The 21,634-nt window shown below is 49.2% G+C and overlaps 2 protein-coding genes across 2 annotated transcripts in view; one reads left to right on the plus strand and one right to left on the minus strand.

The window, feature by feature from the left end:
- Nucleotides 1–4: 4 nt before the first annotated feature.
- The window catches only part of RNF123 (ring finger protein 123), a 112,376-nt gene continuing 90,746 nt past the window's right edge, over nucleotides 5–21,634 (minus strand). The window contains exons 35-38 of the mRNA XM_044677720.1: nucleotides 1,183–1,325; nucleotides 690–784; nucleotides 497–582; nucleotides 5–359 (exon numbers count right to left, since the gene is read on the minus strand). Coding sequence (XP_044533655.1) covers nucleotides 257–359; nucleotides 497–582; nucleotides 690–784; nucleotides 1,183–1,325 — 427 coding nt within the window. The 3' untranslated portion in view covers nucleotides 5–256. The remainder of the gene's footprint in view (nucleotides 360–496; nucleotides 583–689; nucleotides 785–1,182; nucleotides 1,326–21,634) is intronic.
- On the plus strand, nucleotides 5,656–8,540 carry AMIGO3 (adhesion molecule with Ig like domain 3). The gene has a single exon (XM_044677834.1). The coding sequence runs from the start codon at nucleotides 5,656–5,658 to the stop codon at nucleotides 7,156–7,158; it is 1,503 nt and encodes a 500-aa protein (XP_044533769.1). The 3' UTR covers nucleotides 7,159–8,540.

The raw sequence follows: 21,634 nt of genomic DNA on the forward strand, positions 1-21,634 counted from the left end.
GGGCTGTACGGAATAATAATTTAATACTCACACCTGTAGCTGGGCCCTCCCCACCCACCCTGGGAGGAACCCTGGCCTCACCACGCCGGGAAGGGCAGCGGCAGCCCGCCTCTCGCAGGCTCCCCCTCCCTCCCTGGCTTCCCCAGGGCAGGCCCAGGCTGGTGAAGGTGCTGCCCACAAAGGGAGGCGTATAAATAGGGACGGGCATGGCCAAACTCCCCAGCCGTGGCCCTGCAGGCCGCCCTCCCCAAGGGGCCTAAGACGAGGAGGCTGGCTTCTCGTAGTCTTCCACGCCTGTGATGGTGGCTTTGCAGAAAAAACAGTCTTTGTTGTTCATCAGATGCTGGTTGATGCAGGCTCTGGTGGGGAAGGGAAGGAAGGGGCTGAGGGCCCAGTCCAGGTCCTCCCAGCAGCCCAGCCCAGCCCAGCCCAGCCCAGCCTAGGCCTCCGTGCACCCCCACCCCCCAGCCTGGGAGAAGGCAGGCCCCATACTTACTTGCAGGACTTGTGGCCGCAGGGCCGGAACAGGGCAGAAATGGGGTGGGCATAGCAGATGGGGCACAGGTCCTCCTCACTGGTGGGCTAGTGGGGAGAGCGGGGTGTCAGAGGGCCCCCAGCGGATCCAGCATCCACCCCAACATCCACTCTCGCCAGCCTAGGGGCCCCAGGAGGCCGGCAGGCTCACTCACCAGAGTGGAGGCAGCAGCCTGCTTGGACTCCTCACTCAGATGGCCCAGCATCTGATCCACTTTGGCCAGTTCCTCCTGGCTGATGTAATCCGTATCTGGGGAGAGGGAGGGCAAGTCTAGGCTGTGCCCCTACTACCACCACCACCAGCATGTTCGCTCTCCTCCCCAGCCCAGGATAGGGGGAGCCAAGGCAGCAGAGCTTAGCTCTTCCCCCTGGCCAAAGTCTAGTACGTGGGGACAGCTGGTGGAGCTTCTCCCAGAGACTCTGGGGAAGGGAATGAGGCAGCCCAGAGCACTGGGACAGGCGGTTTACAAGATGCTTCTCTCACAACTCTCTCTGAGGCAGAGGCAGCCAGGGCTGTTATCCCATTAATTGGACAGCTGAGGAAACTGAGGCTCTGATGTGAGCCCGGTTTGCTGAAGCCCTTCCTGAAGCCAGAGCTGGATTCCCACCCAGGGCTGCTTCCTCTGGGCCATCCAAGCCCATACTCACAGGTCTGCAGGGAGAAGTGCTTCCTCTCTGGAGGGGGTGGTGTGGCCCCAGGGGCAGGGGATTCTGGCTGGCCCAGGAGGTACTGGATGGAGCGGAGCTGGAAGCAAGGGTCTGCCAAGAGCACTTCGGTAGCTCGTTTGGTCCTGGTGGGAGTAGAGGCACAGTCAGGGCTTGCACCCACCCCTGACTACTGTCTGCTCCAACCTCTCTGCCTCCCCCTGGAGCTGGGGTGAAGGGAGGATGCATGGTGGCAGCCATGTCAGCCTGGGGAGGAAGCCCTCATGTGCCAAAGGGGCCAAGACACTGAGAAGCCAGAGAAAATGTGGTTCAGTGCCAGGCAGCAGACAGCCTCCAGCACACAGGCCCCAGGCCACCTGAGTCTAACCCGGAAGCCCCAGGGCCTTTAGAAGTCTCCTCTGGGGAAAGGAAAGGACTTGCCCAGGGAGAACCAGGCCTTGGTCACAGTCCAGAGTCCCCAGCTTCCAGCCTCTGCTGCTCTCCTTCCTACTCAGAAATCAGGTTCTGCCCTCCAGACACAACCCACAGAGCAGGCAATTTTCCTCTCTCCCCTGGGAAAACTTCTACTGGCTGGAGAGGACAAGAACAGTCTTCCCTCTTCCAATACCTGAACCCAGAAACCCATTCGAAGGCAAACAGAGAGGGCAGCTCAGCAGAGCTGAAACAAGGAAAGTTGAGGCCTTTTTTGCCCAGAACTTCCAGGGGCTGGTTGAGAGGTAGATTGGAAGCTCCATGGCCTCTTTGTGTCCTGGGCACACAGAGCATTACTTGGCACGCAGCAGACCCTTAAAGGTTTCTAGACTGACCAGAAGAGGAAGAAGGGCATGTCAAGGGCAGGCAGATGTCTTTCAAAAGACAGAGAAGTCTCAGGGAGGTACATGGCGCTCTGGGCGGACCAAACATGGAATGATGTTTTCAATTTTGGAAGTTCTCCTACAGGAAGGATATTCACAAGCTGAAATGTACCCCAGAAGAGGGCAGCCAGGATGCTGAGGGGCACACAATCCTGGATGGATTCAAGGTGTTCCGCCTGCCAAAGCAAAGACTTGGAGGCAGGGAGGGAGAGAAGACCAGGAGAGAAAAGTCATAAAAGACTCGACTGTCATAGGAGAAGCTTTAGGGGCCTGCTTATAAGCAATGGATCACAGGGAGGGAAGTTTTGTCTCCTGCCAAGATGGAAACAGCTGAGAGAGGTAGTGAGTTCTCATTCGTGGGAATCTTTTTTTTTTTTTTAGAGAGATTTTTTTTTTTAATTTTTAAACCCTTAACTTCTGTGTATTGGCTTCTAGGTGGAAGAGTGGTAAGGGTGGGCAATGGGGGTCAAGTGACTTGCCCAGGGTCACACAGCTGGGAAGTGTCTGAGGCTGGATTTGAACCTAGGACCTCCCGTCTCTAGGTCTGACTCAATCCACTGAGCTACCCAGCTGCACCCTTCGTGGGAATCTTTTGACAGAAATTGGATTAGTACTTATCTGTCCAGAGATAGGTTTGTGCTTCCGATGACTCAAGGCCTTTCCAACTCTGAGAATTGATGATTAACGGCTGGTCCTAGGGCACCAGCAAGTTGGACCCTGGGGGTCCAGGTCCTGGGGCTCCTCTTTTCCAGCCTAACCAACATCCCCATAAGCCCATTGCTTTCTCCCTCTGGGCTAAATAAACTGCCTCCAAATGACTCTTCAACCCTTCCAACCTGAGCTAGCAATTTCTCCAGGATTCAATGAATAAAGAACCAAATGGGAGGACCTCTTGGTCAAAGGGACATGTTTGGCTGCCCAGCAATACATCGGGACAAAGCCTTTGATTTCAAACAAAGTAAGAGCCAAATATCATTCCTGGTCTCCCCAGAGAAGTATTCCAGGGATATACCTACCTGAGACCATATAGAGCAGTGATGGTGAACCTTTCAGAGATGTGCCGTGCCCCACCCTCTGCCTCCCCAAGAGACCTCATGCCATGTCCCGCCCTGCCCCAGGCTGAGTACAGCAAGTGCCCCCCCCCCTTTACCCCACACAGGGGAGAGAGAAAGGGCTCCCGTTAGGCTGCTGGGCAGACTGCATGCCAGTGATGTGAAAAGCTTGTCAGGTGTAGTGGAGAGGAGGAGGGGAGCAGTTCCGCCCAAGTTCCTCTGCCTTTCTAGTAATAAAACTGGCAGATGGCTTTGTGCCTGCCCACAGAGCACTTTGCATGCCCTTTTTTGCACATGTGCTTTAGGTTCACCATCACAGATATAGAGTATACCCCCTCTACCCTCACTGCCACACTGAATTACAGATAGAAGAAGGCCATCTAGGGGAAAGGGTGATAGATAGGAGGCCTGAAGGAAGGCTGCTCAGCTCTGGACACATGAAGCCCTGAAGGAGGTGGCCTCTGGACCAACTTGAGGGCATTCAATATCTCTGGAAGCTCAAGGGCCAGTGTACCCAGGTGCTGCCCTTGGCAGCAGGGTGCAGGGAGAGAAGGGGGAAGGCAAATCAATATGACAAAGTCACCAGCAATAAGCTGTGACCTCTAGAATGTCTTTCAACTCCTATCAGCTAAGAGGGAGCAAAACTGGAGGTGGAGGGCACTGACCAAGAGATTCAGAGCCCTCAGAATACAAAGAGAATTCGCTGAGCATTACATGCTAGAAGATCCATCAGAAATGGTCCTCAGCCATCTGAGCCACACAGTATTCCAGATTTTTTTTCTTAGGGACAGAATTGAACTGGGATCCACAAAGCAGAGGAAGTAAAAGGGAATGGAGAGTAGGAAGGGCAGCTAGGTGGTTCAGTGGATTGAGAGTTGGGGCTAAAGATAGGAGGTCCTGGGTTCAAATTTGGATTCAGACACTTCCTTGCTGTGTGACCTGGGCAAGTCACTTAAACCCCATTACCTAGCCCATACCACTTTTCTGCCTTGGAACCAATTGGAACACTATTAACTCTTAAGATGGAAAGTGAATTTAAAAAAGAGAGGGAGAGGGATATAAGGGCATCACAAAGAATCCTCTTTTAACCAGGGGAGCAGGAGTGAGCACACATCTAAGAGACTCAGAGTTGGCAGGCAGATTTGACATCCAACTTCTCCACTAAAGCAAGAATCCTCTCTTCAGCCTCCTTGACCAGGGCACTCCAGGGACAGGGACACTATTTAACATGGTAGAACAACTTGGTGGATCAAATATTTTCAGGCAGCTCTGTTAGCAAATTCTTCCTTCTCTTGGGCCAAAACTAGCTGCCCCCCTTCTATTGGTCCTAGTTCAGTTCTCTGTAGGACCGTCCCCCTCGAGTCTCCTCTTCTTTGGGAAGTCTCCAGGTCCTGCCACTGCTCCCTCTGCCTCCCAGCCTGGTGCATTTGATTGAGAAGACCTGGTTGGGGATTTCCAGTGTGGCCTGGGCAAGGCGTTGCCCGCCCTTGAGTTTTAGCTCCCCTCCCCTCATTTCCCTAAATACAGACAGTAAAATACTGCCATCACCAGGGTCTGCTCCACAGAGCCAACAAAATAATATACATAAAGCAGCTTCTAAACCCTAAGGAAATATGGAAATGCTAGTGAGGGCCATCATCCAGGTTGCTCTCCTGACACATCCCGCCAGTGTGGTGTCCCGAAAAGGACCCAATACCCCGTGCGTGGTCTGCCGGGCCAGCAGGGCTCCTTTCCCCCTGCCCCCTCCATCTCCCTTCCCCACAAAGCAGCCAAAGCCAAATTTGCACTGTCCTAGGATAGGAGGATGCTGGGCTCAGGCCCAAGGAGCCGTGCGGGCTCCTGCTGTCCTCTGGCGGCCAGCCGGAAATTGCAAGCCATTCATTAATTTCCTCCTCCTCCTCCTCTTCCTTCCCCTCCCCTCCCCTCCCCAGGACCAATCGGAGGCTCAGTAGCCCCACCTCCTCACCCTACCCAGCTCCTAGCTGGGCCGCCAGTGTAAATACCAACAGACTGAGCTAGCGAGAGACGCCAGAGAGAGCAAGCACTAAGGCAGCTGAGAGCTGAGACCCGGCGTGTGAGCAGGGCGCAAGATCACACCCTGCACCTAGCAGCTGCTCCTACCTGGCCAGGAGGTGAGGCCAAGGGTTCGGCTGGCCCAGCCGGCTGGCACGATGATGGGGGACAGGGTGGGGGCCGTTCCCTGGCGTAAAGGCTGAGCGCAGCCGCTCCTGGCTGGGCTGGGACGGGATGGCACTGGTCAGCGCGGGATGCACTCGGCTGAGGGAGCAGCCGGCGTCCCTCTGATGCCTGGGTTTGCCCCAGGGGATCGCATTTTCCTTGGCTTTTGTGGGTCCGCCAAGCACAGCTAGCTCGCTGGTCCCTTGCTACCGGGGACGGGACATTTTGTACCAAAGTCGTGGAAGCCCGCGCCAGGAGGACTTGTTCCTCTTCCCAATTCGAAGGTGGCCAGGAACCCCCCCGGGCAACTCCTGGGGTGGGGGTGGGATTCGCTGTCCTGGGGGCTGGCTGCCGCCCATCCCCACCCCGCTATGGCCTCTCTGGCATTGGTCGGGATGCTGTGGGCGTGGCTCCAGGCGGCCGTCCACGGTAACTACGGGGACAACGTGTCCCACGTCCTGCACCACTGCCCCAAGGTGTGCATCTGTGCCTCGGACCTGCTGAGCTGCTCCAACCGAAACCTCCACGTCGTGCCCGCGCCCCTACCCGTCATGACCACCACGCTGGACCTCAGCTACAACATGCTCTCCCACCTCCACCCCGGCTGGCTGGCCGCCCTGCCCCGCCTGCGCAAACTCCGCCTGGCCCACAACCAGCTGAGGAGTCTGGCCCGGGGCACCTTCCACAACGCCAGTGGGCTCCGCTGCCTCGACCTGTCTTCCAATGGCCTCCACGCCGTGGGCCGCCATGACTTTGAGGGGCTCCCGGAGCTGGAGGAGCTGCTGCTCTACAACAACCACATCGGCTCTGTGGAGCACGGGGCCTTCCGCGGGCTGGGGAGTCTCAGCCGGCTCTACCTGAGCTGCAACCGCCTCACGGAGTTCTCCTTCCGAGACCTGCACGGGCTCAGCCCACAGCAGCTGCGGGTCCTCGACCTCTCCACCAACAAGCTGGCCAGCATCCCCGTGAAGGAGGTGGTGGCCCTCCCTGCCTTCATCAAGGACGGCCTCTATCTGCACAACAACCCCATCCGCTGTGGCTGCAGCCTCTACCACATGCTTCTGCGCTGGAGGCAGCGCGGCTTCCGCTCAGTCTGTGACTACCTGGAGGAGCACGTGTGCGTGGCCTTTGAGGTGCCCTCCTCCCGGGTGCGCTTCTTCACTCACAGCAAGGTCTTCGAGAACTGCTCCTCGCTGGGCCCCAGCCCGGAGAGGCCCGATGTGCACCTGGAGGTGCAGGTGGGCCAGCCGCTACTCATCCCCTGCGACACCGGCGCCCCTGCTGCCCGCTATGCCTGGGTCTCCCCGAGCAATGAGCTCCTTGTGTTCCCGGGCAACAAGGACAACTCCATCCGGGTGCTGAGCAACGGCAGCCTGTCCATCAGGAAGGTCCAGGCCAGCCATGCCGGGGTCTTCGTGTGCCTGGCTGCTGGGAGCCGCCTTCACCACAACCAAACACATGAATACAATGTCACCGTGCGCAACGCCCCGCATGAGTCAGAATCCTTCAACACGGGCTTCACCACCCTGCTGGGCTGCGTGGTCAGCCTGATTCTGGTCCTGCTCTATCTCTTCCTGACGCCCTGCTCCTGCTGCTGCCGGTGCTGCCGGCCTGTGCCCCTTATTCCGCCCCAGGAATGTAGCGCCCAGTCGTCCATCCTAAGCTCTACCCCGCCTGCTGCCGATGGCCCTGGGCGCAAAGCCAGCACCCACAAACACGTTGTCTTCCTGGAGCCCGTCAAGGAGGGCCAAAATGGCAGGGTCAAACTGGCCGTCAGTGAGGACTTTGACCTGAGGAATCCTAAAATCCTGCAGGTCAAATCAGACTCAGAATCCATCAGCTCCATGTTCTCTGACACGCCCATCATGTCCTAACAGGTGTCCGGGGCGCCTGTGGCAATCCAGGGCCTCCAGTTGGAGGGGCCAGGCCGGGCCTGGGGGGGCCCACATATGTCCGTAGTGCTGGGTTTTCCTCTTTAGATCAATACCTCTGCTGTTCCATCTGTCAGCCTTGCCTGCAGCCCATCCCCTCCTATCCATTAAACATAACTCAAACTTGCCAGAAACGAGGCCATTAGTCGCATCTGCCAATGGACTCAATTTCTCATCAGGACTAGCCCAGAGGAAAGAAGACTAGGGAAAGGCGCAGGGTATGGCCAGAGTCCTCTGTCTGTCACTGCAGAGGCACCCCTCAAGGTGGGGAAAGGAAAAAGGCCCAAAGATACAACTAGCTGCTGTTTCCCTGAATGCAGGGCTAGACCATCCAGGTCAGGGCATGGGGAGAAATTGTCCCAGGAATCCTGCCATCCCAGCTTCTGGAGGAGCCAAGCTCTCTCCATGTGGCAATGTGCTGGGGGAAGGGGGGGGGGGTGGCTTTACAAATCACCTACCCCTGGCCCAGCCACTGGGCTGGATCTCTAAGAGTCTTATCTATCACACAGAGCAAACAGTTCCAACTCCCAAACTGTTTTTCCAGACCTCTGGGGGCTGAAGCTGAATTTAAAGTTTCCCAGCTCCCAAGACTCTTCCAAGCTCCTGCAGTCACCCCCCTGCACCTCCATGGCTGAAAAGAAATCCCAACAGTTCACCCAAGGGCTGGAGCTTGTCTGTACAGCCTCAGTCCAAGCACCCTGTTTGTACCCCCCACCCCTCCCTCAGCCTCCAACCGCTCTCACAGATCTAGGCACCATGGAAGTCTTTGGCACCATTCCCCTTCCCCTTCAGGACAGAAATGTTTTCTTCTTAAGAACAGTCTGCCTTTTACAGCACTAATACCTGGGCTAGCTCGCCCTGCAAGAAACATGGGGGCAGAGGAGATAGAAGGAATAGAAACAATCGAATAAGGGATGCAGCGTCACCATTCCTGGGTCCTGACTGTCCAGGAATTTATCTACTGGGAAATAATCAGCCCCCAGACTGATCCAAGGAGGGGCACGGCTGGATTCTTCAAGGTCTTTCTTAAAGCTGACTTTGCACTGGACTTCCCCTGGAACCGGAGAGGGAGGTGGATGAGCCGGTCCTCTGAGTACAACTCCACTCCCCAGAAAGAGAAAATTTTGCCCAAGTTGCTGAATATTCTGGCAACTGGTTGCAAATCCCTGAGCTAATACTCCCATTACCCCTCTATTCCTGGTCCAGAACCTGTTCTGCATTCTCTATGCTAGGTCTCCTTGATAGCTCTACAATTATTTAATAAAGGCCCCAAGGACAGTCACCAGGTAGCCTCTTCATTCACCATAAAGGCAACTTGAATTAAAAAGGCCTATTTTTCTAAACTTCTAGTCTGAACATCTTTCCTCCCATCATCTTTGGGGGGCTAGCTGAGGGCTCCTCCTTTCTTCCTGCCTATATTTACCTGGCTCACAGCCCTTAGTCACCATATAGGATAGCAAATGACTGTGGGCAAATAATTTATTTTCTCTGGACCTTAACTTCTCCATCTGTAATATGGGCAGATTATCTCCTACTCTGTAGAATAATGTATAAGAAGGTCAGTGAGAGTCTTGGGAGGTGGTAAGTACATAAGGTTGCTATAGATTTTCTAAGGCCTTAAAAGCTCCCTTCTTGGGGTTAGTGAGGAGATACTGTGTCCACTGCCAAAGGCTGGGTCTTTTTGTGGTCTGCTGGGAATACTACTTGTCACCCACATGACCTAGGCCAACTCATATCCACTTTCTGGCCTGGTTTCAACATCTATAAAATAGGGAGTGAGGTTGGGGGGGGCAGAAGGTGGTGGGGGAGGGGAAGGTTGGACTTGAAGGTTCTTTCCTGTTCTGAGTACAATAATCTTATAATTACACATCCCTAGTTTGGCCTAGCTTGAGTTTTCCTCTTTCGCTATCATTTCTCTGCCTGGTTCAGGGATCTGGGCCAACCTCTTGGCCCCCAGTGCCCCCGAGCATGACTGAGGTAGATCGAACCCCATCTCCCTCAAATGGATCCGGAATCAGAAAATTTGGGTTCCAATAGCAGCTTTCCTGTTTAACTGTTGATGTGACCATGACTAGACCCTTTCCCCTTTCTGGGATTCAGGCCATTTATAAAATAAGTGGTTGGATGAGATGATCTCAAAGGTCACTTCCAGCTCAGATGATTTTAGCAAGAGAAAATTATTCAAAAGAAAATCCAAGTGGGAAAGTCAGGAAAAGGAAAACAAGACCCAGATGCTTAGAAATGGATGAGTTTACAGAGCACAGCCTTCTGTTCCTGCCATATCTACAGTCTGGACACAGAAAGGATTGGTTATATGGCCCAAGGGACAGCCTGCCCCTGTTCCTCCTCCTTCTGCAGCCTGTCACAAATTCCTCTTTTAATTCATCCTCCTCCCTTCTCTTAGACTTCAGCAGCCTGTCTACCTGGTCAGAAGGAAACTAGGTTTCAATGAGTTTATAAGACATAACAGGGGCAATGACAATATAAACATACATATATTTCTCCATGTATGCATGTATGTAAGTAGGGGAATATTCCAGAGTATTATTAAACAAAGGGTCATGGGATTTAGAGCTGAAAGGGACTTTAACATGATCACAGGCTCTTAGATTAAGCCCTGAAAGAATCCCATAAGATCATTGAGCAGCCACTCATTTTATAGATGAAGAAAGGGCAGTCATTTGCTCCAAGTCACATGGGCAGGAAGACCAGAGCTGAGACTGGAGCTCAGACCTTTGACCTTCAGAGACAGGTAGTGCTCTCTCCTGTAGAACATATCTCACAGAGAACTTTTCCTCCAACCTTCGAGGCATCTCTGTCCATCTCTAGTGATTTCTCATCCAAGCAACAGTGATGGACACCCTTGGCTTCCACAATGCTGTTCTCCTCTCGGACGAAAGTCCCTGAAATTGGATCCTGTCACACATGAGGAAGGAATCCTTTTGGGGGATTCTGTCTAGGAGTTTTCCCTCTTCCTCTCCTAGCTCTGCTAAACCACCCCCATGGGTTGAAGTCTCTGTTGTCTGAAAGCTCCCAGCTGGAGCTGCCTCAAGATAATCTACCCTAGCCAGCAGCTGCCCTACTGTGCTGGGGTGGAGGCTAGAACCCTAGAGAGCAGGAGACACTCATGGAGGGCTTCTGAGTAGAAGATCTGGCAGGGAGAGGATGCCATATAGGCTACAGAAACCATTCAGCAGGTACTGTGACCACCCTCCCTCCTGATAGTGAATGATGAAAGAGAGTTAAGGATACCCAGTGGGCAGAGCCCTCAGCCAAGTGACTATTTCATGCCCTTAGACAAATTATTTACCTTCTCCAAACGTTTGTTTTCCTGTCTATAAAGTGGGGAAGATTATTCCCTTGTGGGAGTATGGAAGCCTTAGGAGATGGGAAGGGAGTAGGTAAACCCATGCAATTACTAGAGATTCTCTAAGGGATTAAAACTGATTTTGGGGGTCAGCCAGAAAACCTGGTGCTCACCGCCAAAGACCAGGTCCCAGTAAGGGATGCCAGGAAGGAAGATCTTTCAGCACTAAGGGAAATTTCAGGAACAAAGATGGGAAACATTTTAAAACTGAAAACCCATATTCTGGCTGCTCCTGCACCCATTAATCTTCTCTCTATCAGCTTGTCCAAACAAACTGAGGAAGGGCTGACCCATCCATTATACCCACAGTTTGAGTGAGGTAGGATAAGGAAGGGAAAACAGGACTACAACATAAAACCATAGAATCTATCCCAAAGGAAAAAGGGCATTTTCACATCATCTCTGCTAATTCTCAGGAACATAGTAGTTAGAGCAGAAAGGGACCCACTGTAGGACGCTAAATGACTTGTCCAACATCATAACAGTAGTAAGTGAGATAGCCAGAATTTGAACCTGAGACTTCTGGATCCAAATCCAGCAGTTTTACACTATCCCCAAAAGTCTTCCACCAGTACAGACAACTGAAGGCTGGCAGAGCCATAGCAATATATTTTATGACCAATGGTGGAAAGAACACAAAGATGGATTTAAAGAAGGTGAGAAATAAAAGTCCCTTAGACCTTCACATACTCACACCTCCTAGAAAAAGAGATGAAGGAACTGTATCTATTCTCAGTTTAAGGGGCATTAGTATTTGCAGAAGAATAGGTTTTTCCATGTATGTTTAGTAGATTTCCAGGTACCAGATGAGTCCCCACTTACCCAATACTTCCCTTCTTTTGGGAAAAGAAGCCTGGACTCCTTCCTGCCTTTGGATTCAGGAGAAAGGAAATGAGTTTTCCAGGCCCCTGCTCTTGCCAGGGGAACATATTGCCTCCCACTTGAAGCTTTTAAATGTCAGGTGTTACACAAATACCAAGGATTATTAATAATTTAAAAACCACCCAATGAAATATGGTCACAACCAAGCATCCTGGTGGGAGCATACTGGACTGGGAGGCAGTATAGACTGGTTCTGGCTCAATATCCTGCATTTAGGAAACCTAAAGATCCAGAGCAAGTCGTGCCTCAGTTCTGCAATTCTATTAAAGCTCAGCCCATGCTTCCCTCATGAATATGATCAGCCAATATATATGGAGTCCCAGGAGTTCCCTGGAATTGAGCAGTTCTAAATGGGTGGTTTAAAAAAACCCAACATAATAGCTGTTTCACTCTACCATAGGGTTGGGCTGGGGACCAACAGGAACTCAGGCTAGCATCGTCCTCCCTCCCTCAGGGAGGTCAGGTCTGACATTGCTAAGTCCCTTGGATGATACTTCAGACCACACTGTCAAAGGACATCGAGTCAGTGCCAGCTCTCGTGCCTTCAAGGTTCCCTTGGTCTATGCAGTGGAATAGAGTGGCCTTCCTGGCCCCGGCTCTAGCCTGTTCACTGACAGGCAGAACTCTAAAAATTTAATGAGGGTCCCTTAGGGATGCAGCAGGCTCTCTGCAGCACTGTCAGACAACCCTGCAGCTGTCCAGATCCAAGGTCTGAGAGCCCCAGGCAACAAATTGAGTGCCAAGAGCAGAGTTGAGAGGATACATGATGGTGCTCTTGAGAGATGGGATAGGATTACCCTTCTCTTATAGTCAGTGGAAACTGGATGTACCTGGCCAATATTTGTGAAGGTGGGCTTCTCTGACGGTCAGGGCCAATTTGGGAGCAATTGGGAGCTGAAAACAAACAGCACTGGCCATGGCCAGGTTTAATTGGTTCTTTGAAGTATTAGAGTCTCAAGGTGTGCAAATAGGCTGAGAGCTGAACCCTGGGAAGTAAGAGAAAGTGCCCAAGGGAACAAGAACAAGAAACCAGGAAAGGTTAGCCACCATGAAGAGACCATCTCTAGAGGACCATCAGCTGCAGGGCAAGACCAGCCTCAGATATGACTTATATGGGAAAAGGGGGAGCATTCAGCCAAGAAAGTTGTCCTGGCAGGTAGGAACAGATGGGGAAACATTCTCGGGTTCTTGGAACCAAAGCCCTTGGCTCTGTTTTATCAGGTTCTTTCCCCTTCAAATCCTTTCTGAACATTTTTGGGAACTAAGGGAAAGAAGGGGATTATCTTTGCCCAAGTTGAGAAATGTGAGGGCCTTGAGGAGCCTAGAGAGCTAGAGAGTCAACTAACTCAACAGTTGAGATACAAGGACCTGAAGCACTGCAGGGAGTCCATAACACTCCACAACACTTTCTTACCAACCACCCTGGGAAAGAGAAAGCACAAGTGTGTATCATTATCCTCATTCTACAGAGGAAGAAACTAAGGCTCAAAGTCATATGGCAGAGTGGCAGAGCTAGGATTCTTTCTACCATAAAGTAGTATCTAGGGTGAAATGGGTATTGTCCCCCTTCCTTCCTAAAGTATTTCTTCCCAGAACCCTTCCTTGCCTGGGTCATGTTACTGGGACTGTCTCTTCCAAATCTAAATCCTGTGACCACTGTACAGGGTGTTCCTCTCCCTCAGAGAAGCCGGACTAGCTTGAATCAGCCCACTGGTGCTGGGGAAGAGCTTGAGATGGTATGGCAGCTACTGCTCCCACAAGATAAGAAAGCCAGTCACTCGTCTCAGTCAGAAGGACTTGCTGCTCCTGCCTCCACCTTCTGCTGCCTTTCAAGGGCATCTCTACACTTCCTGGCTGTCAATGCTTCTGACACAAAGCCTCCCCACACTCAGATCCTCTGAAGGTGACACATCTCTTCAAAATGTCTTGGCCTAAGGCCTAGATATCTGTTCCCAAGGATCTGATCGCTGGACTTAGTGTGAGGCAGACATCCATAAATGTTTGTCGAGTGAAGGGATGAGGGAACGCACAAATGCATGAACACCCCATCTACACCAAAACCACAGTCTGGGAAACTGTCCAGGCTCTTCCAGCAGAAAGGGAAGGCACACCTATACTACTGAGGTATGGGACCAAAGAGTGAGGAGCAAGGAAGGACCTTTGGAGACAATCCCGTCTATCTGCTCATTTTAAAGATAAGAAACCAGCCCCACAGAGGGGGAATGACTTGCCCAAGGTTATGCAGTGAGCTTGTGCCAGTTCTCTAAATCCAAATTCAATGCCCCGAGCAGATGAAAAACACTCTGGCACCCTCTCTTCCCCCACATGTGTGCAGACCACACATACATGCATGTGCTCCCTCCACAGCTTGGAGAGTCCCTGGATTATCAGCAATACAGAACAAAGGCACAGCTGGAACAACATCTACCATAAGCCTGAGACCTACCCAAGCTGAAAACTTGCTCATCTCAGAACTGATGTTAGCGAATGCCAGCTGTGATCTGGAGACAGCAACTCAACTGGCACATCTCCTCTGGAGGGAGAGGATGGCCAAGGGCCTGTCATAGCAATCACAGAATTCAGAGCTGGAAGGGATCTTGGAAATCATTGAGCCCAACCTCTTCGGCACAGAGATAGGAAGACTGAGTTCCAAAGAGGCAAAATGTCACCATTTCCAATATCCAATGCCACATAGCTAGTGACCTGAAAAAGCTAAAATGAATCCAAATCTTTTGACTCCAAACTGAGTGCTCCTGCCTAATAAGAATAAATAGCCAAGATAATATAGCAAAGCCATTCACATAAATGATCTCACTGAATCCCCACAACAGCCCTGTGAGGTTGGTGTTATTATCCTCATGACAGATAAGAAAACTAAGGATAAAGGATTCCCAGGGTCAAAAAGCTAGGAAATGTCTGAGGCAGGATTTGAACTCTAATTTTCTGGACTCCCAAGCCTAGCATTCTACTTAGATGTAGCATGGGACTACATCTGCCCCTTGCTCAGTTTAGCCCAGCATCTATTCTTCTCCCAAGTGAGTCATCAAAGAACTAGCTCTGTTGATGGGCCAGGGATGTGATCATTTGGGGCAGGGAGGGGCAAGAGTTCCTGATTTATACTTGCTTAATTCTCTGTTCTAACAAACACTAATCTGCATCAAATGATATCCCACATGATATATGCAAACTAGAGACCCTTCTGGTTCAATGAGCCCTGTCCACTGTCAAAATTAGAACCATCCAACAGTACTTGTGGTCATTCACCATTGCCTATAGAGAGTCACAAACAGTGAGAACTTCCCAGGAATGGGAAGGTGAACTATGAGCCTGTTCTGAGTACAGAGAAATGCCTTGGGGTCAGAAGAATGAAACTTTGGGCTTCTTGGGAGGAGGGTGAGGGATGGAGGAACAATGAGATGAATAGTACTAATGGCACATTAAGATTTACAAGGCACTCTAACTTCCTGCACTAGAATAACTGGCCACAGTATCCCATCGAGGTAAAAGGGACATTTGAGGTCCATTTAGTCTAAGCCTCTCATTTTACAAGAGTTAAGTGGGGCCTGGAGGAAAATGAATTCCTCAAGGACATAAAACTGAGAGATGACAAAGCTAAGACTCTTTCCATTATAGGACACTGCTAAAGCCTCCTCCTCTGACCCATCCTATGCCAGTGTGCTGCTCTCCCTCACAGTTGGCTGCCAATCCCCTATCTGGTTCTCCACTTTTTCTTTCATCTCCACCCCACACTGGCCAGAGCCTTAATAAAGAGGTTTCAGACAAGTCCAGAGGATGGGAAATAACTCTCCAAGACTCACACTTCCATGGCTTCTCCTAGTTAGAAGCCTTATAGATTGGGCTTCTGGAAAGATACTTCTCAGAAAAAGAAGTCTTAACTCTCACTTCTGCAGTGCTTTAAGGTTTACAAACTGCTCTCCTTACAACATCTCCATGAAGCACACTATTATTTTCCCCATTTTACAAATGAGGAAATTGAAGCAAGGGAATGAAGTGATAGCCCAAGGTATTTCAAATGGAGTTGGAACTCCGACTGAGATCCACTGGCTGCAGTGTCCCAAGCTCAGTCCTCTCTCTGTGCTCAGCAGCCCTGGACAGAGCAGCATGGAAGGACTCTTTCTTTTCCCCACATTTCCACATTGGTCAAGTTGTGAGAGAATATTCATATAATACCCAAACCCCCCAAATATAAACACCCAAGTAAAACAGTGAAAAATAGTAGGCTTCAGTCTGCATTCAGGCTCCATGAGTTCTTTCTCTGAAGGTGGACAGAATTTTTCACCCTAAGTAGGAAGGACCCTTTCTAAGCCTCCAGGACCTTCACACAGATCCTGGTCAGGAGAGAATCACTACTGGCATCCCAGCTCCAACAATCTGGCATCCTTCTCTCTTGCCTCACAGTAAACGATGCCATCCAGAGAAAGAACTGTGGGAGCAGAAGCACAGAAGAAAAACAACTGCTTGATCCCATGGGTCGGATGAGGACATGATTGGGGATGTAGACTCGAAATGACCACCCAGTGCAACTATCAATAATATGGAAATAGGTCTTGATCAATGACTCATGTAAAACCCAGTGGAATTGCTTATTGGCTATGGGAGGGGGGTGAGAGGAAGGGAGGGAAAGAACATGAATCATGTAGCCATGGAAAAATTTTCTTAATTAATCAATTAAAAAATTAAAAAAAAACAGTAAATGATGCCATCCCCAGACCTCTTGACACTTCAAACTCCTTGTGAATATTGATGTCCACACTAATTCCTCATGCCACTCAAGTGGGACTGCTCCAAGGCCAGGAAGGCTCAACAATGGGATGAGTGAGTATGGGTCACGGAAGGAAGGCCTGGGGGAGCTGCTCCTTAGGTATAGGCAGGCCTCACTAAAGATGAGCTCAGCAAATGCACCCAATGGGACTGAGAGAACAAGAAGCTGCACCAGATTTGTCAGGGAAATGACTCCATCTATTATCAAGTGTTCTCAGTAGGGTAATGAAAAATATCTAAAGGGAAAAAACTTCCTGGCAACTGATTCTGGGTCTTGGCCTTGCCTTATGGTCTGGGTAAATCCCTGAGCCTTTCTGAGCCCATATAAGGGAAAAGGGAATAAGCATTTATAGAGCACCTACTACATATGGATACTGTGCTAAGTTCTTTATGAATATTATCTCATTTGGTCCTCAAACAACCCTGAAAGATAGGTGCTATTATTATCCCAATTTTATAGCTGAGGAAACTGAGGTAACAGGTTAAGTGACTTGCCAGGGGCACAAAGTTAGTGTCTCAGTTTGGACTTGGGTCCTCCTGACTCCAGGCCCAGAACTTTATCCCCTGCACCAACTTGGCTGCCTCTCTGAAAGCTAAGAGCCCAGTCATGCTGGAACCCTGTGGGAAGCCTGGTTCTAGATTACTAGGGGAAGTCAAACAGCTGCCTAATGAGACCATTGATGCTAAGGTAGTTTGGAGGCTCGTGTCAGTCTGATCTGTGTGTAGGAGGCACTGGAGTGCAGGGGCCATTCCTTGGGAGGCTGCCTTGATTCTTTGGACATCTCAGTGCCCAGACAAGTTCCCCAGGAAGTGAGATGAGGGTGAGGAACCAGCCAAGATATGATTCAGGTCCCCTACCGGCTTGTCATAGTCGCAGATGGCAAACAGATACTGGCCCCAACTACTCCCTTGAAACTAAACACTGTTCCTTCAACTCCTCCCTTCCATTTGGAGTCCCCAGACTTCCACTGGTTCAGTGTGAAGAGTTATGTGTTTCTATCTGCCTCAAGGGGCAAATACGAAGGAAAGAGAACACTTAGTATCCTGCAGCCAGACTGCCTGGGACATCTTTCCTTTGAAGCAGTAACACAGGAGCTCTGGGTAGGACTGCCTGAGGGTCAGTACATTCCTTTGTCTCCAGTGGCTGAATAAAGAGAAGACATCACAGAGAGCATGTCTCATTCCTTCAGTCCAGTCAATTCAGCTAAGAGTGGCATGAAAGGGAGCCTCAACTTCCTGTAGTCACAGACCCTTAATCACTACTTTCACAGAAATCACAGAATTTTAGAACTGGAAATCATCTCTCTCAGTTCGTGCACCCTGCCAAATTCCTGACATCTACCTCCTGTATACCCCACTTACAGCTCGAAGGTGAGAGCTGTCCAAACTGGCACCCGGAATTGAGCATCATACTTCATCTGAGTGGAGAAGGACTCTTGTCTCCTTCATCCTGAAAGCTGTGCCCCCCTTAAAGGAGTCCAAGATGGCCACCACATCCTACAGCTGACATAAGTAGGGTAAAGATTATTTATGTGTATATTCCAGACTATTGTTAAACAGAGGGTCATGAGATTTAGAGCTGAAAGAGACTTTACTGATCACAGGCTCTTGGATTTAACCCAGGAAGAGTCCTGAGAGAACAAGCCCAGCCACTCATTTTAGAGATGAAAAAACTTCATCCCAGGAAAGGACAGTCACTTGCTCCAAGTCACAGGGGCTTCAGAGGCAGCGCTCTCTCCTCTAGAACCCCGCAACTTTCCTACCATCACTGTCCAGCTCCACAACCTCTCATTTGGACACAGGGTCAAGACTGCTGTTTGCCTCAAGGAGTTGTGCTCCCCATTTCTGCTGCCCTCCTACAAATGTCCATAAAGTCCCTGCAACTGGCTCCTGTCACATGCTTTAGGGGAGTCTGCCCAGGGGTTTCCCCTCCTCCTTCCCTGTGATGCTAAAGCACCCCCACGTGCCGAAGTCTCTGCTGCCTGACAGCTCCCAGCTGGAGCTGGTTCTGGACAATCTGTCCCTGTCAGCAGCTCTTTTTCATCTCTCCTTATCGAGGGGATCCAGGGCTGGAAACACTAAGCTTGCAGTCAACTAACCTCGGGGGTTCCACAGTGCAGAGGCCCCTGCTTAGAGTCAAGAAAACCTGAATTCAAATTCAGTCTCTGACCCTTACTAGCTGTATGATACTGAGCAAAGAACTTCCCCCACCCTGCCTCAACTTCTTCATCTGTAAAATGGGCATTATAATATCACCTATTTCCCAGGGCTGTTGTGAGGATCAAATGAGCTAATATTTGTAAAGCCTTTAGCACAGTACTTGGCACATAGGAGAATGATAAATGCTTGTTTCCTTCCTTCTTTCTGAAACCCTCCATATAGATTAAATATATATACATATAATGCATATATACACATAGATGAATTAAAAAAAAAAACCCTTACCTTCTGTTTACAATCAGTACTAAATATTGGTTCCAAGGCAGAAGGATAGTAAGGGCTAGGTAATCAGGGTTAAGTAACTTGTCCAGGGTCACATAGCAAGGTCTGAGGCCTGAGATTTTAACCCAGGACCTCCTGTCTCCAGGCCTGGCTCTCTATACACAGAGATACCTAGCTGCCCCCATACATATTTTTTTTCTTTCAGGAAGCTCCAATAACTTCATACCTCCCCCGATTCTGTGTCTATGAAGTTGATTTTTTGGACCTAAACAGAAGACTTCACATCTATCCCTATTGACTTTTATCAGCTTTAGCTCAATGCTCTACCCATCAAGCTCTTTTTGGATTCTGACCCTGTAACCCATATGTTAGCTTGCTCTCCTGTCTTTGTATTATCTTGCAAATTTGATCAGTGTGCTATTTAAGTTTTTATCCAAGCCACTGATAAAAATGGTCCCGGCAAAAATCTCTAGGACTATGGTCTTCACTGGAATATTCCTACTAAGTTGACAGTGAGTCTTAGTTCTTCAAAAGGCTCTAAATTTATATAATTGTATTGCTTTCTAGTCCACTTATTTCTATATTTTCCACAAAAATACGGGGAGATAACACTATCAAATGCTTTGTAAAAATGTAAGTAAACTCTATTGACAGCATTCGCCTGATTTACCAATTTAACAGTCCAACCATAAAAGGAAATAAGGTTAGTCTGGCATGATAAGTGCTTCATGATGCCTTACTAACTCTATAATCTCTGCTTCCTTTGCTACATAATGACATTTACATAGCACTTTATGGGCTATCAATGATCCATTTAATAATCCATTTATTGAACCATTTTTGAGTTTTCCTAGGAATTAAAGTTCATTGGCCTATATATTTTTCAGATCCTATTTTCTTTCCTTTTTTGAAAACTGAGGCAATATTAATTCTCCAGTCCTACAGAAACCCTCTTGTTTACTGTAATCTTTCATAGTTCAATGACAATGGCTTGGAAGTCACATCTGCCACTTCTTTTTGTACCTGAGGTTGTTGTTCATCTGGGCCATGTGACTTGAATTAATTAAGGGCAGCTAGGTGTTCTCTTAATATCTTCTTACTTATTGTGGTATCAACTCCCTGTTATTTATTCTGTCAACTCCAACACAAAGATAATTCTCTTTGGCAGGAAAAACAGAAGCATGATTAGAACTGAGCAGTTCTGAATTCTTTCTGTCGTGGGATATCTCCATTCCATCTTCATCCCTGAGCAAGGATCCTATTATCCCTTCTGTGGTCCTTTTCATTCCTCCCAGCAAGCTAAAAAGTAGAATTTTGTTGAGCTAAACTTCCCTTACCAGCCACAGCTCAGTGCACTGGATGCTATTTTAAAGGATTCTATAATACTGTTCTATTCATTCTATTCTTGTTTCCTATCCTTGCTTCCATTTTCTGTGCATGCCTTTTGAAAAACAAACAAATAAATAAACAAACAAACCTCTAAATGAGAGAGTAAATTCCCTGTGCATTTACATTAGACTTCTCAGACAACTCTCTCACAGGGGACAATTTCCTCCTCAGAATTCTCTGTCTTAAAAAGTTTATTCTTGAGAGCTTCCCATCCCTCCAGGCCTGACTTTACCCACTGACTTCTAGCACTGAAACACTTTCTATTCTTCTTAATGAACTCTCCAAAATCTGCTTTCTCCAAATCCCCAATTCATACTAGGCTATGTCCAGCTTTCTTCCTCACTATCACAAACTCTAGGAGAGAGAGGTTACTCCTTCCGTTTCCCACTTCCCTCTTAGTAAGAAAGCTAGAATCAGGTCCAATAAAGAAATTCTCTTTGTTGGTTTCTGCAATATTTTGAAGGATGCAATTAATCATTAAGGCCAGTATCTGCTTTTGGCAGACAAAGAGCTGGAGCAGATGTCTGGATAACTGAAGTCTCCTAAGGCTGATTCTGTGCCAGGCTCGTGACCTGCTTCTCAAACTCTTCATCTATGTTCTCTCTCTTTTTTTTTTTTTTTTTTACACCCTTGTACTTTGGTGTATTGTCTCATAGGTGGAAGAGTGGTAAGGGTGGGCAATGGGGGTCAAGTGACTTGCCCAGGGTCACACAGCTGGGAAGTGGCTGAGGCCAGGTTTGAACCTAGGACCTCCTGTCTCTAGGCCTGACTCTCACTCCACTGAGCTACCCAGCTGCCCCTATGTTCTCTTTTTATCCAAATGGTCTGTAATACACTCTGATGACAAAAATCACTTCACCCATCTTCCACTGCTCTTCACCTAAATATTTTCCACTAATCTCCCATTCACATTTTCTTGCTCTACAGTGATGCCTTCTGCCATCCTGCTTCTTCTGAGGAAGGAAGATCCATCTAGAGTCACTCTACCACATCTTGATGAGACCTATAAAATAATGTTGGCTTCTTGCATTAGGGCCTCTAGCTCCTCTTTCCTGTTGCCTATAGTTTTGGCATTCATAGTTATCTGAGAGGCCTTCTAGGTGCCTCATCTGCTGTTCTTCCTTCACTGTAGCTGCTTCCTAGGTGTCTAGGGAGAGGCACCACTTGGCTTTTACTAATGCCACCATTTTAGTTCCAACTTTTATCATCCCATGATTTCTAGTTTACAGTCTTCTTGATTGGATTTCCAAGACAACTGACAAATACCTATATATGTGATACATATATTGTTAGGTATACTCCATCCCTGGTAAGGAGTCTTTCCTCCCTATGTTTTTTTTTTTTTTTTTTTAACATTTATTAATATTCATTTTTAACGTGGTTACATGATTCATGCTCCCCTTTCCCCTTCAACCCCCCCCCGCGCCCCCCCCACCCTTGGCCGATGCGCGTTTCCACTAGTTTTGTCATGTGTCCTTGAACAAGACCAATTTCCAAATTGTTGGTAGTTGCATTGGTGTGGTAGTTTCGAGTCTACACCCTCAGTCATGTCCACCC

Source organism: Gracilinanus agilis, chromosome 1, assembly GCF_016433145.1.
Source record: "Gracilinanus agilis isolate LMUSP501 chromosome 1, AgileGrace, whole genome shotgun sequence".
In the NCBI taxonomy this organism is placed as follows: Eukaryota; Metazoa; Chordata; class Mammalia; order Didelphimorphia; family Didelphidae; genus Gracilinanus; species Gracilinanus agilis.